Source organism: Castor canadensis, chromosome 3 (genome assembly GCF_047511655.1).
Source record: "Castor canadensis chromosome 3, mCasCan1.hap1v2, whole genome shotgun sequence".
Lineage (NCBI taxonomy): Eukaryota > Metazoa > Chordata > Mammalia > Rodentia > Castoridae > Castor > Castor canadensis.
In genome coordinates this window covers 32223549-32247382 of record NC_133388.1, presented here as the reverse complement: position 1 = coordinate 32247382, position 23834 = coordinate 32223549, and the positions used below count along the sequence as shown (strand labels likewise).

The following is a 23834-nucleotide window of genomic DNA, read 5'->3' as shown; positions in this document are numbered from 1 at the left end:
GGTGCTCTTCCACTTGAGACATTCTGTCAGCATGCATTTTTGCTTTTTTTTCTTTTTCTAAGACTTTACACTTGTGTTTGCATTTCATATAGTTAAGTTTGGGACATAATTTTAGTCCGCTGAAATCCTGGTGAATGTTGCTTATATTGTTCTAGGTATGTATAGCTTTTTCAGCTGCAACTTTTTTTTTTTTTTTAAGGCAGCATCTTGCTCTGTAGCTTAGGCTGATCTGGAACTGTAAATACTCCTATTTCAGCCTCCCGAGTACTGGGATTTAGGTGTTCACCACCAAACCTAGTTTCAGCTTCAACTTTAATAGAATGGCCTTTTTGATCTTGAATTGGATCCTTTGACTTGGATCCTGCTTGTATTAATTTACTTTGTTTTGAGAATTTTCCCCCAAGCTAGCTTATTTCATTGCCCTTCCTTTGCTCACTGGGTAAATAAAAAGTAGTTAGTGACTGTTGGTCAGGCATAGTTCTTTTTTCTCCTATGTAACTAGACTTAAAAAAAAAAATCAGTGGAAAACTGGTTAGTGAGTGAAAGAAGCTGAAGCAAGAATAATCTACACTGTTAAGGAAACTTGTGAACTCCCTTTATTAGCTCAGTTTAAACTGACACAATTGATATGGTAAGCCACTCTTAAAAAAAAAAAAAAGCTGGACAGAAAAAACAAGAATTGAAGACACAACTAAACTTATATACTAATAACATGCTATTAAAATAAAGTACTAAAAATTACTTTGAAGTTTTATAAAATCTAGATTTAGGCTGCTTTTTAAAAACTGAAGATTTCCAAAAAGTCTAGCCTATTGCATCGAGGGCAGCTGTTTTGACATTTTGTGTGTGTGTGTTAATCACTGGGTCTTCCTGAAGACTACCATTATTCCAAAAAACTGTCAAGCATTGATTTCCCAGGATCTTTTGTTTTTCAGTAATGCAACATTTTTATTGAAGGGTAACATGGAGAAGTGCACAATATTAAATGTACAACTCAGTGAGTTTTCACAAATCAGACACACTCATGTTATCATTTACTCAGATCAGAAATTTGAAGTTACTAGTATTGGAGTCTTCTTCAACCTCCTTCTCATTTTCTCCTACCCCAAACATGACCACAATACTGACATTTTACACCATAGATTGCCTATTCTTGAGCTTTATATTATTGGAATCATACTGTATATACTTCTCTGAGCGTGGTGTCTTTCACTTGACATTGTATTGTGAGATTCATTCATGTTGTGTATAGCATTTTCATTCCTGTATAATATTCCATTTTAGAAATACACCATAATCTGTTATTCAGTCTGATATTGATAGTGTTGATGTTTTGGGTTGTTAGGAAAAATGCTGCTGTGTGTCTTTTGGTGTTGTATACATCTTTTTTTTTTTTTGGGTGGTATTCAGGTTTGAATGGTACTATACATATCTTTTGAGATATGCAATATGTGCATGTATGTATATATTTTGTTCACATATATTGTATGTATGGGATGAAATCATACTGTAAGTACTGTTTGAGTGGCATCTTTCACTTGATGTTGTATTACTGTGAGATTCATCCATGTTGTGTGCTGTAGTTTATCTCTAATCATTCTTGTATAATATTCCATTGTGTGAATATACCACAGTCTATTTAAAGGGTTGGAATTGTTTGATCATAAGGTCTGCATTGATAGATACCATTAAATTTTTTCCAAAGTAGTCATTTCAGTTTACACCCTCACCAATAGTATTTCAGTGTTCCAGGTTTTTGTTTTTTTGGGTTTTTTTGCATCCTTTTCAACACTTAGTATTAAGCTTTTTTTAAGTTTTAGCAATGTTGGAGTGCTGTCGTGATAATAGTTTTAATTTATGTTTCCCAGATAACTAATGAGTCATATTTCCACTTGGTTATTATTCAGTTGCATTTCCTCTCCTGTGAAATGCTGATTCAAGTCTTTTCCTCATTTTTCTATTGGATTATCTGTTTTCTTATTGATAGGTAGTAGTTCTTTATAGACCTTAGGTATCAATTCTTTATGCATTACATGTGTTGCAAATTTCTCATTTTGCAGCACTTTTTACTTTCTTTTCTTTTTGGTGGTACTGAGGTTTGAGCTCAGGGCTTTGCACTTGCAAAGCAGGTGCTTTATCACATGCACTACATCTGCAGCGCGCTTTTTAACTTTCTTAACCCCCAGTGTACCAGAAAAGTGGCCATTACTATTTACCATCTAGGTCTGGTGGACCCATTTTATTTTAAACTTTAATTTACACAGGAATTTAAAAGAATAGTGAAAAACAACTTAGAAATTTTAATAAATATTTTAATGAGTAAATTTCCTTTGTATCAAATAAAGTTTGGCACACAATCACAAAAGATGAAATAATTGTTATATATCCTTTTAGTAAATCAAGGTGATCCAAGTTCTTGCCACAGAATATTTGATGAAGTCCTTCCTGTTAAGTAACCAAGTGGTGACAGTACTACATTTCTACTACATTTCTTATGTCCTTAAAAATACATTGTTTTTTTGAGCTGATGGAGTGGCTCAAGTGGTAGAGCGCCTGCCTAGCAAGTGTGAGGCCCTGAGTTCAAACCTCAATGCTGCCAAAAAGAGTATATATATATATATATATATTGTTTTTCCATCAAATCTCAAGTTTGAGAATATTCATCTAGAATATTGCCACCTGAGGACTCATAGTTGGAGATTTCACTTATATGATAAAAATTGATGTCATTTTTAGAATCTGGAATGCTGCTATCTCTTTGCATTTATCTTTATTTTTTTTGTGGTGGTGGTACTGGATTTGAATTCAGGGCTTTGCACTTGCTGGGCACACACTCTAACCACTTGAGCTATTACCAGCCCTTTTTGCTTTACTTATTGTTGAGATAGTGTCTTGTATTCTTTGCTTGGGCTGACCTTGGGCCATGGACTGAGATCCTCCTAATCTCTGCCTCTGAAGGAGCTCAGATTACAGGCTTGAACCCCCTTGCCTGGTTTGCATTTGTCTTTGGATTCTAATAATTTTAAAAACAACTTTCTCTGTCGGTTTTTTTCTCTTTGTTGTTATAGTCAAGAAATGAAAAATTCTGAATTTTTATCGTGCTCAAGTCCAAAAGTAGACTAATACTTTGGTTAACACTAAGGTAACGACAGTTTGTTTCATCCTTTTAATCACTTTCATCACTTTTTGTCATCTCCTTATTTTGATCTCTTTAAGTACAATTAAAGATAATTGACATGTATGATGAGTAATAGTGAATTCTAGGATAAGGAAATTATAGAATGTTTCAAGACAGGAAAATCATTAAAATCTCATAATTTGTCTTAGATTTATGAACGGATTCAATGAACTCAAGTGATAATTGCAAATCAATGTAATTTTTTTTTTTTTTGGGCAATACTGGGGTTTGAACTCTGCCTCACTCTTGGTAGGGAGACCCTCTACCATCAGCCCTTTATTTTTTTGTGTTAACTATTTTTGAGAGCCAGTCTCACAAACTAAACTGTTTACCCTGTCTGGTCTCGAACTGGAATCTTCCTTATCTGTGCCTCCCAAGTAGCTAGGATTATAGGGGCTAGCTGCCAGCACCTGGCTGGGACAGGGATTTTTTTTTTTTTTTAATTTTTATTTTATTCATATGTGCATACAATGTTTGGGTCATTTCTCCCCGCTTCCCCCACCCCCTCCCTCTTCCCCTCACCCCCTCGATACCTGGCAGAAACTATTTTGCCCTTATCTCTAATTTTGTTGAAGAGAGAGTATAAGGAATAATAGGAAGGAACAAGGGGTTTTGCTAGTTGAGATAAGGATAGCTATACAGGGAGTTGACTCGCATTGATTTCCTGTGCATGTGTGTTACCTTCTAAGTTAATTCTTCTTGAACTAACCTTGTCTCTAGTTCCTGGTCCCCTTCTCCTATTGGCCTCAGTTGCTTTAAAGTACCTGCTTTAGTTTCTCTGCGTTGAGGGCAACAAATGCTGTCTAGTTTTTGAGGTGTCTTACCTATCCTCATCCCTCCCTTGTGTGCTCTCGCTTTATCATGTGATCAAAGTCCAATCCCCTTATTGTGTTTGCCCTTGAGCTAATGTCCGCACATGAGGGAGAACATGCGATGTTTGGTCTTTTGGGCCAGGCTAACCTCACTCAGAATGATGTTCTCCAATTCCATACATTTACCAGCGAATGATAACATTTCGTTCTTCTACATGTCTGCATAAAATTCCATTGTATATAAATACCACATTTTCTTAATCCATTTGTCAGTAGTGGGGCATCTTGGCTCTTTCCATAACTTGGCTATTGTGAATAGTGCTGCAGTAAACATGGGTGTGCACGTGCCTCTGGAGTAACCTTGGAATAGGGTTTTGAATTCAGGTCTTCACACTTGCAAAGTAGGCACTCTACTGCTTGAGCCATACCTCCAGTCTATTTTTTGGTTATTTTGAAGATGGGGGTTTTGAGAACTATTTACCTGAACTGGCCTCAAATCACAATCCTCTTAATTTTAGCCTCCCAGGTAGCTAGGATTATAGACATGAGCCACTGCTGACCAGCCTTTCTTCTGTTTTTTAAAAATTAACTTTTCTCTTTGTTCATGGGTAGGCCTTTAAGAAATCATGTCATGAAATGTCAGTCCCTATAATTAGAACTATTTAAAATTTTTAAACTATAATTGGATCCTGTAGACCCTGGTAAACAAAAGAGTTAATGGTATCTTTTGATTAATAGAAACTCCTGTTTTTAATTTAATAGTCAAATTTATAAATCTTTTTTTCTTACGGTTACTGCTTTTTTGTATCCTGCTTAAGAAAAACTCTGAGGCCATAAATGTATTATCCTACTTTTATTTCTGTCCTTAAACCTTTTATTTATTTATTTATTATTATTTTTTTAAATTAACCACTCAGTCTCTTTTTATTTTTAGTTTAATTCTGCAGCCTAGAAAAATGTATGGTTTTTTTCCTTTCAGCGTTTTTTGATTACAGTCAGATTGAGAGAATTTTGTTAAAATAGCTTTTTTTTTTTCCTTTTTCTTTTATTATTCATATGTGCATACAAGCCTTGGTTCATTTCTCCCCCCTGCCCCCACCCCCTCCCTTACCACCCACTCCACCCCCTCCCGCTCCCCCCGCCAATACCCAACAGAAACTATTTTGCCCTTATTTCTAATTTTGTTGTAGAGAGAGTATAAGCAATAATAGGAAGGAACAAGGGTTTTTGCTGGTTGAGATAAGGATAGTTATACAGGGCATTGACTCACATTGATTTCCTGTGCGTGGGTGTTACCTTCTAGGTTAATTCTTCTTGAACTAACCTTTTCTCTAGTACCTGTTCCCCTTTTCCTATTGGCCTCAGTTGCTTTTAAGGTATCTGCTTTAGTTTCTCTGCATTGAGGGCAACAAATGCTAGCTGATTTTTTAGGTGCCTTACCTATCCTCACCCCTCCCTTGTGTGCTCTTGCTTTTATCATGTGCTCATAGTCCAATCCCCTTGTTGTGTTTACCCTTGATCTAATGTCCACATATGAGGGAGAACATGCGATGTTTGGTCTTTTGGGCCAGGCTAACCTCACTCAGAATGATGTTCTGCAATTCCATCCATTTACCAGCGAATGATAACATTTCGTTCTTCTTCATGGCTGCATAGAATTCCATTGTGTATAGATACCACATTTTCTTAATCCATTCATCAGTGCTGGGGCATCTTGGCTGTTTCCATAACTTGGCTATTGTGAATAGTGCCGCAATAAACATGGGTGTGCAGGTACCTCTGGAGTAACCTGTGTCACAGTATTTTGGGTATATCCCCAAGAGTGGTATTGCTGGATCAAATGGTAGATCGATGTCTAGCTTTTTAAGTAGCCTCCAAATTTTTTTCCAGAGTGGTTGTACTAGTCTACATTTCCACCAACAGTGTAAGAGGGTTCCTTTTTCCCCGCATCCTTGCCAACACCTGTTGTTGGTGGTGTTGCTGATGATGGCTGTTCTAACAGGGGTGAGGTGGAATCTTAGCGTGGTTTTAATTTGCATTTCCTTTATTGCTAGAGATGGTGAGCATTTTTTCATGTGTTTTCTGGCCATTTGAATTTCTTCTTTTGAGAAAGTTCTGTTTAGTTCATGTGCCCATTTCTTTATTGGTTCATTAGTTTTGGGAGAATTTAGTTTTTTAAGTTCCCTGTATATTCTGGTTATCAGTCCTTTGTTTGATGTATAGTTGGCAAATATTTTCTCCCACTCTGTGGGTGTTCTCTTCAGTTTAGAGACCATTTCTTTTGATGAACAGAAGCTTTTTAGTTTTATGAGGTCCCATTTATCTATGCTATCTCTTAGTTGCTGTGCTGCTGGGGTTTCATTGAGAAAGTTCTTACCTATACCTACTAACTCCAGAGTATTTCCTACTCTTTCTTGTATCAACTTAAGAGTTTGAGGTCTGATATTAAGATCCTTGATCCATTTTGAGTTAATCTTGATATAGGGTGATATACATGGATCTAGTTTCAGTTTTTTGCAGACTGCTAACCAGTTTTCCCAGCAGTTTTTGTTGAATAGGCTGCTTTTCTCCATCGTATATTTTTAGCTCCTTTGTCAAAGACAAGTTGGTTATAGTTGTGTGGCTTCATATCTGGGTCCTCTATTCTGTTCCACTGGTCTTCATGTCTGTTTTTGTGCCAGTACCACGCTGTTTTTATTGTTATTGCTTTGTAATATAGTTTGAAGTCAGGTATTGTGATACCTCCTGCATTGTTCTTTTGACTGAGTATTGCCTTGGCTATTTGTGGCCTCTTGTGTTTCCATATAAATTTCACAGATTTTTCAATCTCTTTAATGAATGTCATTGGAATTTTGATGGGAATTGCATTAAACATGTAGATTACTTTTGGGAGTATCGACATTTTTACTATGTTGATTCTACCAATCCATGAGCATGGGAGATCTCTCCACTTTCTATAGTCTTCCTCAATCTCTTTCTTCAGAAGTGTATAGTTTTCCTTGTAGAGGTCTTTCACATCTTTTGTTAGGTTTACACCTAGGTATTTGATTTTTTTTTTGAGGCTATTGTAAATGGAATTGTTTTCATACATTCTTTTTCCGTTTGCTCATTGTTAGTGTATAGAAATGCTAATGATTTTTCTATGTTGATTTTATATCCTGCTACCTTGCTATAGCTATTGATGATGTCTAGAAGCTTCTGAGTAGAGTTTTTTGGGTCTTTAAGGTATAGGATCATGTCATCTGCAAATAGGGATATTTTGACAGTTTCTTTACCTATTTGTATTCCTTTTATTCCTTCTTGCCTAATTGCTCTGGCTAGGAATTCCAGTACTATGTTGAATGGGAGTGGAGATAGTGGGCATCCTTGTCTGGTTCCTGATTTTAGAGGGAATGGTTTCAGTTTTTTCTCCGTGAAGTATAATGCTGGCTGTAGGTTTGTCATATATAGCTTTTATAATGTTGAGGAACTTTCCTTCTATTCCTAGTTTTCTTAGAGCTTTTATCATGAAATGATGTTGGATCTTATCAAAGGCTTTTTCTGCATCTATTGAGATGATCAAGTGGTTTTTGTCTTTGCTTCTGTTAATGTGGTTTATTACATTTATTGATTTTCGTATGTTGAACCACCCCTGCATCCCTGGGATGAAGCCTACTTGGTCATGGTGAATAATCTTTTTGATGTGTTGCTGAATTCGGTTTGCCATTATTTTGTTGAGGATTTTTGCATCAATGTTCATTAAGGAGATTGGCCTATAGTTCTCCTTTTTGGAGGTGTCTTTGCCTGCTTTTGGGATAAGTGTTATACTGGCTTCGTAAAATGTGTTTGGCAGCTTTCCTTCCCTTTCTATTTTGTGGAACAGTTTAAGGAGGGTTGGTATCAGTTCTTCTTTAAAGGTCTGATAGAATTCAGCAGAGAATCCATCAGGTCCTGGACTTTTCTTTTTGGGGAGACTCTTGATTGCTGCTTCAATTTCATTTTGTGTTATAGATTTATTCAGGTGATTAATTTCCTCTTGGTTCAGTTTTGGATGATCATATGTATCTAGAAATCTGTCCATTTCTTTTAGATTTTCAAATTTATTTGAATATAGGTTCTCAAAGTAGTCTCTGATGATTTCCTGGACTTCCATGGTGTTTGTTGTTATCTCCCCTTTTGCATTCCTAATTCTACTAATTTGGGTTTTTTCTCTCCTCATTTTAGTCATGTTTGCCAGGGGTCTATCGATCTTGTTTATTTTTTCAAAGAACCAACTTTTTGTTTCATTAATTCTTTGTATGGTTTTTTTGGTTTCTATTTCGTTGATTTCAGCTCTTATTTTTATTATTTCTCTCCTTCTATTTGTTTTGGGATTTGCTTGTTCTTGTTTTTCTAGGAGTTTGAGATGTATCATTAGGTCATTGATTTGGGATCTTTCAATCTTTTTGATATATGCACTCATGGCTATAAACTTTCCTCTCAAGACTGCCTTCAGCTGTGTCCCATAGGTTCCGGTAGGTTGTGTTTTCATTTTCATTGACTTCCAGGAACTTTTTAATTTCCTCTTTTATTTCATCGATGATCCATTCTTCATTAAGTAATGAGTTATTTAGTTTCCAGCTGTTTGCATGTTTTTTGTCTTTACTTTTGTTGTTGAGTTCTACTTTTACTGCATTGTGGTCAGATAGTATGCACGGTATTATTTCTATTTTCTTATATTTGCTGAGGCTTGCTTTGTGCCCTACGATATGATCTATTTTGGAGAAGGTTCCATGGGCTGCTGAGAAGAATGTATATTGTGTAGAAGTTGGATGAAATGTTCTGTAGACATCTAGTAGGTCCATTTGATCTATTGCATATTTTAGATCTTGGATTTCTTTATTGTTTTTGTTTGGATGACCTATCTATTGATGATAATGGGGTGTTAAAGTCTCCCACAACCACTATGTTGGCATTTATATATGCTTTTAGGTCTTTCAGGGTATGTTTGATGAAACTGGGTGCATTGTCATTGGGTGCATACAGATTGATGATTATTATTTCCTTTTGGTCTATTTCCCCTTTTATTAGTATGGAATGTCCTTCTTTATCTCGTTTGATCAATGTAGGTTTGAAGTCTACTTTGTCAGAGATAAGTACTGCTACTCCTGCTTGTTTTTGGGGGCCATTGGCTTGGTAAATCTTCTTCCAGCCTTTCATCCTAAGCACATGCTTATTTCTGTCGGTGAGATGAGTCTCCTGTAAGCAACAAATTGTTGGATCTTCTTTTTTAATCCATTTTGTCAAACAGTGTCTTTTGATGGGTGAATTAAGTCCATTAACATTAAGCGTTAGTACTGATAGGTATGTGGTGATTCCTGCCATTTAGTTGTCTTAGTTGTTTGAAGGTTTGTGTGTACCTAACTTGATGTTACTCTCTACTGTCTTGCTTTTTCTTATCCTGTGGTTTGGTGCTGCCTGCCTTTTCATGGTTAAGTTGGGTGTCACTTTCTGTGTGTAGGATCCCTTGCAGAATCTTTTGTAATGGTGGCTTTGTGGTCACATATTGTTTTAGTTTCTGCTTATCATGGAAGACTTTTATTGCTCCATCTAGTTTGAATGATAGCTTTGCTGGGTAGAGTATCCTGGGGTTGAAGTTATTTTCATTCAGTGCCCGGAAGATCTCACCCCACGCTATTTTTGCTTTTAATGTTTCTGTTGAGAAGTCTGCTGTGATTTTGATGGGTTTACCTTTGTATGTTACTTGTTTTTTCTCTTACAGCCTTCAATATTCTTTCCTTAGTTTCTGAACTTGTTGTTTTAATGATGATATGTCGTGGAGTAGTTCTATTTTGATCTGGTCTGTGTGGTGTCCTGGAGGCCTCTTGCATCTGTATGGGAGTATCTTTCTCTAGATTTGGGAAATTTTCTGTTATTATTTTGTTGAATATATTACGCATTCCCTTCGCTTGCACCTCTTCTCCTTCTTTGATGCCCATGATTCTCAAGTTTGGTCTTTTGATGTAGTCAGTGAGTTCTTGCATTTTCTTTTCACAGGTCTTGAGTTGTTTAATTAATAGTTCTTGGTTTTTCCTTTAATTACCATTTCATCTTCAAGTTCTGAGATTCTGTCTTCTGTTTGTTCTATTCTGCTGGATTGGCCTTCCGTTTTGTTTTGCAGTTCTGTTTCGTTCTTTTTTTCTGAGGTTTTCCATATCCTGGCAGTTTTCTTCTTTAATGTTGTCTATTTTTGTCCTGAGTTCATTTATCCGTTTATTCATTGTGTTCTCTTTTTCACTTTGGTGTTTATACAGTGCTTCTATGGTTTCCTTTTTTCTTCTTTTGCTTTTTCAAATTCTCTATTTTTGTTGTCTTGGAATTTCTTGAGTGTCTCCTGTACATTTTGGTTGACCCTATCCAGTATCATCTGTATAAAATTCTCATTGAGTACTTGTAGTATGTCTTCTTTTAAATTATTCTTGTGGGCTTCATTGGGTCCTTTGGCATAGTTTATCTTCATTTTGTTGGAGTCTGGATCTGAGTTTCTGTTCTCTTCATTCCCCTCTGGTTCCTGTACTAATTTTTTGCTGTGGGGAAACTGGTTTCCCTGTTTTTTCTGTCTTCCCGTCATTGTCCTTGGTGTTGTTACTGTCCCTGTACTGTGTGCAATTAAGTATTTTCTAGCTTGTAATAATAACAATGGTAATATTTAGAATGGAAGGGTGAGCTGAGATGGAAAGCAAGAAGTTAAAGAAAAGGGGAAAACAAATATACAGACAAGAGGGAGAAAGCAGAACAAGGTATCAGACAAGAGAGTTTCAAAGGTATAAACAGGGAGTGTTATCGACAGTAAGCTGAACAGACATTAGAGAGACAGAGAGAGGATTGAAAATCAAAGATAAAAAAATAAATAAGTAAATGAAAGAAATATCTATATATAAAAATGAATTAAAATAAAATGGAAAATAGAAAATGAAAAAAAAAAACAAAAAACTTCCAAGTTTATATGCAATGCAGTTTCAGTCTTAATAATTTGGGTGTCTGTCTCAATCTCCAGTCCTGGAGTTGGCGCCTCAGATGTTGTTCTGTAGTTGTCTCATCAAAGGGGAGACATAAAGTAGAACAAAACTACACACACACACACACACACACACACACACACACACACAACACACACACACACACACAAAAGCCCCACCAAGTGTCCCCAGTTCAAATGCAATACAGTTTCAGTAAGTTTTTCGGCTTGCAGGTGTAATTCAGTTGTTCTCTCATCAAAGGTAGGGAGAAAAAGAAAAAAAAAGCGTCTGGAGGCAGTTCTGAGAGTGGTATCTGCAACTGTGGCTTGCCTGCCTGCTGCTCTCAGCCTGTAGCTGGCGGCGTTATTTATGCAGATCTCTGGGGTGAGCTTAGCACTCACCTGGTCCCACAGGCTTTGTTTGCTCAGAGTTCTCCTGTGCGGGGGAGGGGGGCCTCTGCTACAGGCTTTTCCCTTTCCAAGCACTGGGAAAGGCGACACTGCCCCGCATTGTCAGGCCTGCGTGTTTATTTACAGTTCACGTGGGAAGTGGGTCTTCCCTCCTCTCACAAGCGTCCCCGCTCCTGGTTGCTGGGCGCGCCCCGCTCCCGCCAGAGCCTCTCCGGCCGCCCGGCTCGTTTTTTTACAGTCCCGGGAAGGGTTCCCTTCCCCCAATCTTCAGCGCTCAGGGCGCCCCACCCTCTTTCCAGCGTGTCTTAACTGTTCTTATTGCTTAGTACTCAGTTTCTCTTTTTTTTTTTTTTTCCCTGGTGGAGGTCAGTCTGTCCAGGGGGCTATGCTGCTCTGGCCCAGGCTTGTCTGTGGGGGAACCGCGGTACCACGAAGCTCACCTGGTCTGCGTCTTCCCAAGCCGTATGGGCGCTGGCCACTGGCGGCCCGGGGGCCTCCTCGGTTCTCCGTTTAACGTGAAGTGGAGATTCTCTGTGCCGGCTGGAGATGTGGAGGAGTCAAAGTTATGCCTTTTCTCAGTGATTATGCCTGCAAAGTGTGTCTCCAGCGTCTCTCCAAGATTTCACTATAGGAGGGTCGCTTTCTGCTTCCTCCCTCTAGCCGCCATCTTGGAATCCTCCAATAGCTTTTTAAAGGACAAGCATAATGATACAACTGTGCCTTTACTTTTCCAAAGCTGGCGTACACTACCCTCTGCTTCCTGAATCTAATTTACAGTCATCACCTATCATTTGTTAAGCACTTTCGCATTCATTATTTCCATAACCCGTATCATGCATGCCCACGTTACAGATCAAGAAACTAAGCCTCCAAACCTTTTATTTTTAAATCAACACTCCATATAGAATTGGCCTTTTTTGTTAAGGGCTGGTGTGATGTAGAAGGTCATCCCTTCTCTACTACTTTGCAGTGTCTCTGTCATAAAATCAAGCGTCTAAATGAATTTGTTTTTGGACTTTTTCCCTTGGTCATTTTGTCTATTCTTATACCAATGTCAAATGGTTTTAATTACTACAATTTTATAATCTTATCTGATAATGTAAATCTCCAATTTTATATTTCTAAATTTGGAAGTGGTCATTTTTTTCTATAAAGGGCCAAATAGCAAATATTGCTATATTTTCTTGGCCATACATAGCGGCCAATTAAATACTTTTCTTCTCTCTCACTCCCTGTCTCTCTCTCTCTGCCTCTGTCTCTGTTTCACTCTCCCTCTCAACTTTTAAACCTGCTAAAAATCATTCCTATTTAGCCCATATGTGGTAATTTGTTGATGCTTGTTCTAGATTGTTTTGATTATTCTCACTAGAATCAGCTTACCAGTTTTCAAAAATTTGCTAGAATTTTGATTATCACTTTATAGACTTTATTAGCCATTATAAGGAAGAATTGGCATCTTTGTAATATTAAGGCTTCTGACCATTCACAACAACTTTTGGTTGGTTTTAGAACTGGAATTGTGGGCCTCTTCCTTTTTTTGTAGCTGTTTTATTAGAATTAGTGGGCTTGGGTTGTAGTTCAGTGGTAGAAGGCTTGATTAGTAAGGGACTGTGAATACTAATAGCTTTTCTTTATGTTTCCACTTGTCATGGTTTTTTTCTGTTTATAGTGGCTATTTGTCTTTAGGAGTTTTTATACTATAACCTTGATTATGCATATTAGAAAATAGGCATTAATTTTAACAGAAAACAGAAAGAGAAGGAATTTGATTCCAAAATTTGAAATCTTGTAATTCCCATAATCTGTTGATTTTAGTATGTTTGTACAAATTGTGTGATACATACAATACCTCATTTAAGGGTATTTATTTCTTTATACATTTTATTTTTATGCCCAATTTTAAAATTTTGAATTCTGGTTTCAAGGGTTTTATACCTAGTGCTAGGGTTTTTATTTTTTAGGGATTTGTGAAATACTTAACTGTATAACAAAAATTTTCTAAATACTTAAACTTCAAGTATTTGTTTTTCTTTTTATCTAACCCTTGTGCAGTGCATCCATTCTTATGTGATTGTATTTAGTGAATACAGACTATGTTTTTATTGTATTTCAAATACTGTTTTTATGTGTCAGAAAGGTCATAGTGGGCTGGGGATGTGGCTCAAATGGTAGAGCTTTAGCACTTGCCTAGCAAGCTTGAGGCCCTGAGTTCAAACCCCAGGACTGTCAAAAAAAAAAAAAGGTCATAGTATTTCATTGCATTGATGTCAAGATGGAGTATTTTTTAAAATAAATGTTTAATGTGAGTTTCTCTTCATATATTTATTCCAAGGACCTAATAGCTCTTTTATAAATGAAAAAAGTTTTGGTTTTCTATCATTTGTAACATCTTTCAACTTTGAAACTTTGAAAATGAAGTAGTGATAAATATTTGCCTTTAATATGTAGTGTTAAAAGTATATTTTAAATGGTTTCAACATTTTCTGTTCCCAAAATGAAAATAAAATGACACCTTTTGGCTGTTAATCAGCAAAGCACCTTATCCTTTTCTGACCTTTGTCAGCCTTTCCTCCATGGTCTCTTGTCTACATACCTTTTAGTACCTCTTTCCATTTCTTTTCCTCTGGCCTGTGTACATGCTCATCTCTTTGTATGGAATCCCCTTCCTGCCACTTTTTTGCTTAATTAGTTAATTAATAGGAAGTAAGTAAGTCCTGTTTTTCCTGCACGAGAAGTAGCACTTCGTTAGTTGTGTATTGGGAGCCTTCAATGAGTCAGACGTTCTAGACACTGTGGTAAGCAAGACAGACATGTCCCATATTTATCAGATTCTGTTCTGATTGTCAATTTATTTGTATTACTCTTTCTGTGCACTTTGAACTTCCTTGAGATTAGATATTACTATTTTTAGCACTAGAAGAGTACCTGTCAATTAGTAAGTATTTAATAAATGTTGTTTGTGCCAAAATGCCAGTTATAAAATAAAATTCTAAGGGTATTCACAATTTAATTAGGGAGGCAGCTTGTTCATATTCAGAATTTATAATAGTAAATGGTGTTTTTATAAGGTTTCTCACTGACGTGTATTGTAAAAGATAGTAAGTCTTATTATTTATTAATCTAATACAGCAGATGATTTTGTATAATTCTTTTTTAGTGGAAATGAGGTTTGAGCTTAGGGCTTTGTGCTTGCAAAGCAGGCACTCTACTTGAGCCACACCTCTAGCTTAATTGTATAAAACTTTAATGACTTAATATATTATCCTGGGTATTTCAAATTAATAAATGTAACTAAAAAAAAAAAAATGAACCAAATCATTGCAAACCCTAAAGCAGTTTACTTTTTTCTCTGTGAATATGTGATCACTGACTTTATTTAGCATTATGATGTATACTTCAACAAGTCCCTTGTCAGCTCCTTTCCTCTGTGCCCATGGTAGCTGTGCCAAGTCTTCTATACTTTGCGTTGACTGTCTACCCTAGTACTGCTTTCTCGTTCTCAGCAACATTTTTATTTCACTTCATAAGCTTTAATATGGTTTCCTGCCTCACAGATAGAATCAAGGCTACCTATCAGGCCCAGTAAAACTACTCCCTTCCATGGTCATCTTATTTCTTATTGTATCCAAAGAAGCCTTTCTCCTGATAAGAGCCATTCCTTTCTCTGTGCCCTTTAAAGAAATACATTTTACATTTTCATCAAAGTAATACATACATAGATGGTTTTTAAAAATCCAGCAAAGGCTGGGTATTTAGCTTAGCATATACAAGGCCCTGGGTTCATTTCCCAGCACTGCAAAACAAACAAAAAAATTCCAGTAAAATGGACATCAGCTGCCTCACATCACCCTAGATGTAATCCCTAATGGTATCCTCTTTTACTATTAACTTTAGTTGTAAGGCTTGAGGCATGACTGAAGTGGTGGAGCACACCTGCCTAGTAAGTGTGAGGCCCTGAGTTCAAACACCAGTACAGCTAAAAAAAAAAAAATAAACCAAACAATAAACCCAAATACTTTAGCTATTTCATTGGATAACTATCTTCATATCACTGAATAATATGCTGCTCCCTTCTTGACTTACACATTTAGATATCACATATTTTCTGTACTGATAAAGATTTAGTTCTGAACCTTATCTTCCCAATCTATTTATAATACTGTTTTAATTCTTATAATGTATCCTCACCACAACCCCTTGAGCCACACCCCTACATAGGGTCTTTCATTGTCTTGGGTGGCCTCAGACTACATTCCTCCTACCTAACTACTGCCTCCCAGGTAGCTGGGATCACAGGCATGCTCCACCATGTTCAGCTTATTGATTGAGATGGGGGTCGCATTAACTTTTTCCCAGGCTGGCCTTGAACCAGTATCCTCCACATCTCTGTTCCTGAGTAGCTGGGATTATAGGTGTGAGCCACCACACCTGGCCTCTTATAATTTCTTTAAAATAATCCTCCATCCCTACTCCCCAAAGTCTGAGGTCCTTTCTCTTTGAGGGAGGTGGGAAAGGATCTCCCTCCCAAAGTCATGCATCTTTTGTCTTGGCTGGTTGGTTGTTGTGCATATCTGCCAGATGGCTGTTACTACATTTCCCTGGGCTATTCTCCTGGATGGAATTCACTGTTTATTGAATTTCTTGACTTCCTATTAGAGTTTAATGTTTCCTTTTCTGGGAGTGCATGCTCAAGTAACTTACTAAGGAAGTGTGAGTAGGAAGTAAAGTTTTTGAGTCCTGACATATCTGAAAGTGCCTTTATTTTTATCCTTGTCTGTGTAAGTATGTTTTATCACATGCTTGACTGTTAATGTAGAGATAGAATTTGGTGTTAAATATAACATTCCTCAGGACTTTAGGGTCATTGTTCTATTTTCTTCTGTCACCTGAAGTAGCTATTGTACTGTTCTGATTCTTATGTCTTTCCTTCCATTGCCAGAAATTTTTTAATTATTATTTCTAGTATTCTGAAGTTTCACAATTGTTTTTAATTTTATTAATTGTTCTGACTAAGTGCTGGGGAGATTGGAGTTTCTTTAACTCTGGAAAATTTCTGTGTGCTATTTCTTTATTTATTTTTTCTTTTCTGTTTTTCTCTTTCTGGAACTTACCAATAGAATTATTTTGGACCTGTTGAATTCATTATTTTTGTCTCTTTTCTCATTTTGTTGAACTTTCTGAGGTACTTTAACTTCTAATCCTTGTATTTTTATTTTGAGAATTTGGAAAAAATTCTATAGTTCTTTTGGGTCTGATCTCTTTTTTATAAATAGCAGGTTATTTTTTATTTTATAGGTACAGTCTTTTTAAGACTATTGCTAACAGTTCCAATTTGAGTGGATTTTTTTGTAAGTTCTCTTTTTTTAAGTTTTAGCAAGAATTTATTTTAGTATAACAGGATAAAGTAGGGCAAAGGAGGGGCATTTCATGTTCCCCATGTAGGAAATAGAAGTAAAGACTCCTGTTTTTTGCATTAATATTAATTCTCCTAATTCATGTTTTGTTTATCTCTCTTTGGTCTCTTCCTCTCATTTTGAAGGTGTTCCTCAAATACTTAGTGATACTTGGCTGTCCATTTGTATTAATTGTGGGAGACACAAGCTGATAGATCAACTGTCAGGTTTTGCTTTATTTAGGTGACAGGGCAAAAGCCTATCTATTACTGTAAGGGAATCCTCAAGTGTAAGAATTTAGAGACATTTAACCTAATTAATGGTTGTGAATGGAGGTTTTACTTTTTTTTTTTTTTTTTTTGCTGTACCAGGGCTTGAACTTGAACCACCCCACCAGCCCTTTTTATGTTAGGTATTTTTGAGATAGGATCTCTCGAACTATTTGCCCATGCTGGGTTCCAGCCACGATCCTCCTGATCTCTGCCTCCTGAGTAGCTAGGATTACAGGCCTGAGCCAATGGCACCCAGCGGTTTTACTTATTTTTAGCCCCAAGTTTTACTCCTGTCTTTCCATAGCATCCCTGGTATGTCAGAATCCTGACCCTCCCTGGGTTCACTGGACAAGCCAGCCCCATTTTAATTTTATCCTCTTTTGCTACCAGCACTCTAAATGGCAGCTTCTTCCTGTTTAATAAGTTACCACTCTATTCTTTCATTTTCACGAATCTAAAAACAAAGTCCTCATGTGCTAATGGTCATCTTTTTATTAAGGGTTTATGTAAGTTTAAATTACTTGTGATGTCTTGTAAAGTGCCAGCTAGGCTAGAGTGAACTTCATTTCTCAGAATTCCCTTTCTTACATGTTTCTGCTTGCAATGGGTCATCAGAATATTTTTATACCTAGCAGGAGACTTTTATCCCTGGACAAAAAACATCTCAGTCCTTTACCCAGAAGAGTCTTTTTGTCTCCTGGCTGATTCACACTCCCTGTTTTGATATTGTTTAACTTAAATACTGAGATACAAAGCTTATTAATAACACATCTCATGTTAGATGATAAAGAAGAAAACAAATGAACCGAAAATATTTGGTTGCTGTGTGTGTGTGTGTGTGTGTGTGTGTGTGTGTGTGTGTATCCAAATGCATATGTATCAAATACTCTATAACTATTACAGTTCTTAAATCTGCAGCTGGCAGTGGTCATAGCTGGTATTTATCTTCTGCTAGCCATTCCATTTTCATTTTGCTGTCAACCAGTATATTAGCTGGCCCTGATTCTTTGCCTGGGGGGATGACCCAGACCTCTGTTCTTATGGTCCTGCCTCAATGAGGCTATTGTACTGTACTTTCCTTTCTTTCTTTTTTTGAGTAGGGGGGTACTGGGGTTTGAACTCTGGATCTCACACTTGCTAGGTAGGCACCCTATCACTTGAAACACCCCGCTAGCCCTCTGTTGTACTTTCCATTGATTTTAATCACAGGACGTGGAAGTACTAGAAGGTACCCTGAAGGATATCTTGCATTTCAGACTCCTTACCCTCATTGTGCAGCAGTGATCCAATGTCCCCTCCAAATCAGGATCAGTCACCCCTGAACTGCGTAGGAGCCCCTTCTTTGCCTGTTGAATCTCATAGTAAAGTTATAATCTCATCTCCAGCTTAATAGAATCATTGTGCTCCCTGGTAGAATTATACCTCCCTTTGAAACTAAGACTTCTAGACTAGCAAAGCCTAAAGTCGCAGGAATGGGAACTAAATATTTTGCTGAAACTGAATTTATTACTCTTCATTGACTTCTCAAACAATGAAACAGAAACCTTTCCTAGTTTTCATTAAAGGCATGAAAGGCATGCATTGTCCCCATAGTCATCTAAGCCAGAAAGAAACTTTGGAATCATCCTAAATGCTTCCTTTTCCACAGTTACTTCTCACCAATTACAAAATCCTGTTCTATCTTCTTTCACTTCACTCACTTTATCTCCTCCTCTACATTCTCCCATTAGTCACTACCTTAGAATAGGTGTTACCTTCACTTGTCCAAATTATAAAAATAATCTTTCAACTTTCTTCCTCCTATTCATCTGCTGTTTTTCTTTTAAAGCAGCCTTTTAAAATTCAGACCATATTTAGTAATTCAGAGTGTTTATAAATAATTAAAAACGCCTTAATTGGCTGAATCAATTTATTTGTTGTAACAGAGCTTCAAAGACAGATGGCTTTAACAAGTTAGAAGTTTATTCTGTCAGGAGTTATATGATGGCTCAGGAACCCTTTCTGATTGGTTCCTTCACTATCCTTTAAGTATGTTGCCCTTATTTACATGGTCTAGGATGCTTCACCACTGTGTCAGAGCAGCATGGAAAAGGAAAGGGTGAAGAGGAAGACATGCCCTTCATTGTACAGGGACAACCCAGAAGGACATGTGAATCATTTTCACTCTCATCTCATTGGCCAGAATTTGACTGCAATTTCTAACTGCAAGAGAGGTTTGGAAAGAGTGTATAGTCTGATGACCTTTGTAATCTACCTAAAAATAGGAAGGCTCTATTTGATGTGGAAAAAGGGAAATTAGTACTATATGCCTTGTGTGGCCAATCATCAGTAATCTTGGCCACACAAGGAATGTAAGGTCTACTGGATACAGATGGTTGCCTGCCTCTTTATCTTATTTCTTAGTGTTCTGTCTTTCTACTCCTTCTTTCCCAGCTTTCCTGATTTTATTTCCCCTTTGCTTCATCTTTTACTAAACTATTTGTGCTTACAAACATCCTACACTGGTATGTACTTCTCTGTCCTTTGTCATTTTGCTTCCTGAGCCTGCCATGCCCTTGCCTCATCTCTAATGTACTCCAACAGCCTGGTCTCAGAGAATTTGTTTTTCATGATTCAGTTGAAGCCAGATGCTGGTGGCTCATGCCTGTAATCCTAGCTACTTAGAGGCAGAGATCAGGAGGATCTCAGTTCAAAGCCAGCCCTGGGCAAATAGTTTGTGAGACCCTATCTCAAAAGAAATCCATCACGAAAAAGGGTCGATGGAGTGGCTCAAGGTGTAGGCCCTAAGTTCAAACCCCAGTATCGCCCAAAAAAAAAAAAAGCACTCAGTTGAAACATTCCTTATCATATAAGGCCTTTATTAGACAATGCTTCTCTCACTCAGATAGAATTAACCATTCTCTCCTCTCTCGCCTCTTTTGTACACAGATGTTAGTCATTGTACACACTAGCATTTATTTACACTTCGATTCTCTTCCCATCTGAACATAAACTCTTTGAGGATACAGGTGACATTTATATGTCTTAGAAGTAGTATAGTATCTGACAGACAGGGAAAGTGCACTAAATACTTCTTTAATTGAGTGAGTGGGTCCATAGCAAAAACATCTCAGTTAAAGCTTTTTTTTTAAATGTCAGAGCACACTCTTAAGATATGCCTGCTGTTTTTAAACATTTTTGTCAATAAATAAAGATGTTAGTGCTAGTTTCAACAATATTTATAATTATCTTCTATTTTCTTGATAATTATTTTATGCTTATTTTCAGTTATAATTTAATTTAAAAGTACTCTCACAGTTAGTTATGGATGTTAATTTTTTCTACCTAAAATGAGTAGACTTTTCTGTATACCAAGGCACAATATTTGTAATTGCTTTTTAACAATTTAGTAGGTCAGTGACTTGCTGCATGAGATGTGTTGTAGGGGATTAGATAAATGCTGACATGATTTTCAAAGCTAGTCCTAAGACCTTCTGAGCACTGCCACCTTAGCATGCTGGTTCTAAGACATAGGTGACACGGGATTTGTTTAATGACTGAAAGAGTCATTGTTATAAACAAATTCTAAGGCAAGCAAGAGTGCCTTATATATTCTTACATGGAGAACATTTTTTTTTTTTTTGATTTACTGTCTGTGTAATATCTTTTGTTTTACTTGTAGATTTGATGGTCCTCGAAGATTTGAGGATTTAGGGTCAAGGTGTGAAGGACCGAGACCCAAAGGGCCTCGTTTTGAAGGAAATCGCCCCGATGGGCCAAGACCCAGATATGAAGGTCACCCCGCAGAGGGCACTAAAAGCAAATGGGGAATGATTCCCCGGGGGCCGGCATCTCAATTTTATATTACCCCCAATACATCCCTAAGTCCTCGACAGAGTGGACCACAGTGGAAAGGCCCCAAACCAACTTTTGGACAGCAACATCAGCAGCAACCTAAGTCACAAGCAGAACCTCTTTCAGGAAACAAAGAACCATTAGCAGACACCAGTAGTAACCAGCAGAAGAATTTTAAAATGCAATCAGCTGCATTTTCCATTGCTGCAGATGTAAAGGATGCCAAGGCGGCTCAGTCAAATGAGAATCTAAGCGACTCTCAACAAGAGCCACCTAAAAGCGAAGTCTCGGAAGGGCCCATAGAGCCCTCTAATTGGGACCAGAATTCTCAAAGTATGGAGACTCAAATGGACAAAGCCCAAGCTGTTACTCAGCCTGTATCCCTTGCAAATAAATCTGTACCTACTCAATCTACTTTTCCCTCAAAAGCAGGGGGCATGGAGGGAGGAACTGCAGTAGCAGCAGCAGCATTAACTGCAGATAATGATTTTAAACCTTTGGGTATTGGTCTGTCCCATTCAGAAAACAACCAAGATAAAGGGCCACCTCGGCCAGATAACAGAGATAGTAGATTAGAAGGCAATCGAGGCAGCAGTTCGTCTTACAGAGGTCCTGGGCAAAACAGAATGGAAGACACACGGGATAAAGGACTAGTAAACAGAGGTCGTGGCCAGGCAATCAGTCGAGGCCCTGGGTTGGTCAAGCAAGAAGACTTTCGTGATAAGATGATGGGTAGAAGAGAGGAGAGTCGAGAGAAGATGAGCAGAGGAGAAGGCAGCCGGGACAGAGGGTTGGTGAGGCCGGGAAACAGTCGGGAGAAAGTGCCAGGTGGTCTACAAGGCAGCCAGGACAGGGGTAGAGCTGGCAGTCGAGAAAGGGGACCACCCCGGAGGGCCAGCAGTCAAGAGAGAGGACCCACTCGAAGGGCTGGGAGTCGGGAGAGAGTACCACCCCGAAGAGCTGGGAGTAGGGAGAGGGGACCACCTCGAGGGCCTGGCAGTCGGGAAAGGGGACTGGGAAGACCAGATTTTGGTCGTGATAGAGGTCCATTCAGACCAGAACCAGGAGATGGTGGGGAGAAAATGTATCCATATCACCGAGATGAGCCTCCTAGGGCTCCATGGAACCATGGAGAAGAGAGAGGACATGAAGAGTTCCCATTAGATGGTAGAAATGCTCCAATGGAACGAGAAAGACTTGATGACTGGGATAGAGACAGATACTGGAGAGAGTGTGATCGTGACTATCAAGATGATACGCTAGAGCCATATAACAGGGAGGACAGGTTTTCAGCTCCACCATCTCGGTCTCATGATGGAGATAGGCGAGGCCCCTGGTGGGATGATTGGGAGCGAGATCAGGATATGGATGAGGACTATGGTAGGGAAATGGATAGGGACTTGGACAGGGATGTGGATCGGATTGGAAGACCAATGGATATGTACGATAGAAATTTGGATAATGAGTGGGACAGAGATTATGGGAGACCACTGGATGAACAAGAATCACAGTTTCATGAACGGGATATTACATCTCTTCCACCTTTACCACCCCTCCCACCTCTTCCACCTTTGGATAGATATCGGGATGATAGATGGAGAGAAGAAAGAAATCGAGAACATGGGTATGACCGAGATTTCCGTGATAGGGGTGAGTTGAGGATTCGAGAGTATCCAGAAAGAGGAGATACGTGGCGGGAAAAGCGAGATTATGTTCCTGAAAGAATGGACTGGGAAAGAGAACGGTTGTCAGACAGATGGTACCCATCTGATGTGGATAGACATTCCCCCATGGCGGAACATATGCCCTCCTCGCATCATTCCTCTGAAATGATGGGGTCCGATGCAAACTTAGACTCTGACCAAGGCCTTGGAGGGGTAATGGTTCTCAGTCAGAGGCAGCACGAAATCATTTTGAAAGCTGCACAAGAATTGAAAATGCTTCGGTAAGTTCACTCCTTAAGATCATTTCTTTTAGTTGAAACCAATTTTCAGACTGCTTTTTTTTTTAAGCGATGTGACATATTTAAATGGAATCATTTTATTTCATTTTCTTATCACATACTTTCAGTTTGTATTTCAATGCTGTTTTGGGGTTCAGATGAGTATTTAGGAACTGTGTTAATTATCAATGAATACCCTGAGATGTGCAAATTGAACACTATTCTTGGCCTTTGTAGATTTGTTGCTGGCATGCTTTGCCTGTGCATGTTTCAACACTTTAGGGCTCATGTATAACCTCCATTTTTTTCCAGTAAGCAGTTTGTTGTTTGGTATTAGATCTGATAGACTTTATATTCACTAATCTTTAATATAACATTGGAAAGTGCTGTTTTTCTCTTTTGAAGCTAACAATGGGTTACCTGGGAGTATCTTCAGATTTGTCTGACTTGATACTTTCTTTTTGGTATGTTTTATCTTTTACTATAACTAGAAGCAGACATTTCTACTTGAGAATATTACTTGTTTCTACCTAATCAAATATTTTCTTGGTGAGATTGAGAGTAGAATTTGGATTTCCTGAATCAACTATGTATGGGTATCTACATTATGTTTCCCATGTAGTAGCAATAATAACAAAGCTAACGTTTATTGCATGTGTAATTCTGTGCCAGGAACTGTACTGAGTACTCTGTATCCAATGACTAATTTAATCCTTAAACCAACTATATACCGAGTTAGGAATTTGGGAGTCAGCAACAGATTGAAAACTCTTTTTGGTGATTTTGTTTTGTTTTGTTTTTAGAAAATACATTAATGGTTAGGTTTTAATAGATTCTAATGCATTGTGTTTGTTTCATTTTGTAATTCTGGCCTACAATTGTGGATTATACCAGTTGAATTTGTAACTGAAATGTTGATGTAGTAAGATAACTAACTAAATATGAAAAACCAGATGCTTCAGGGAGCAAAACAGTTTTCTTCTGTCAATAGCTGATAAGAGTCTAAGGCTTTTATT

At 37.8% G+C, this 23834-nt stretch overlaps 1 protein-coding gene across 4 annotated transcripts in view; it reads left to right on the top strand.

The window, feature by feature from the left end:
* The window catches only part of Ylpm1 (YLP motif containing 1), a 72695-nt gene that overhangs the window by 16899 nt on the left and 31962 nt on the right, over positions 1-23834 (top strand). For 3 of the 4 annotated variants that reach the window (XR_012446094.1, XM_020175622.2, XM_020175621.2), the window contains exon 5: positions 20704-22821. The exons of the other annotated variant lie outside the window; for it this stretch is intronic. Coding sequence is in view for 2 of the 3 variants with exons in the window: in XM_020175622.2 (XP_020031211.1) it covers positions 20704-22821 (2118 nt within the window). In the remaining variant the exon portion in view is untranslated. The remainder of the gene's footprint in view (positions 1-20703; positions 22822-23834) is intronic. 4 annotated transcript variants of the gene reach the window in all.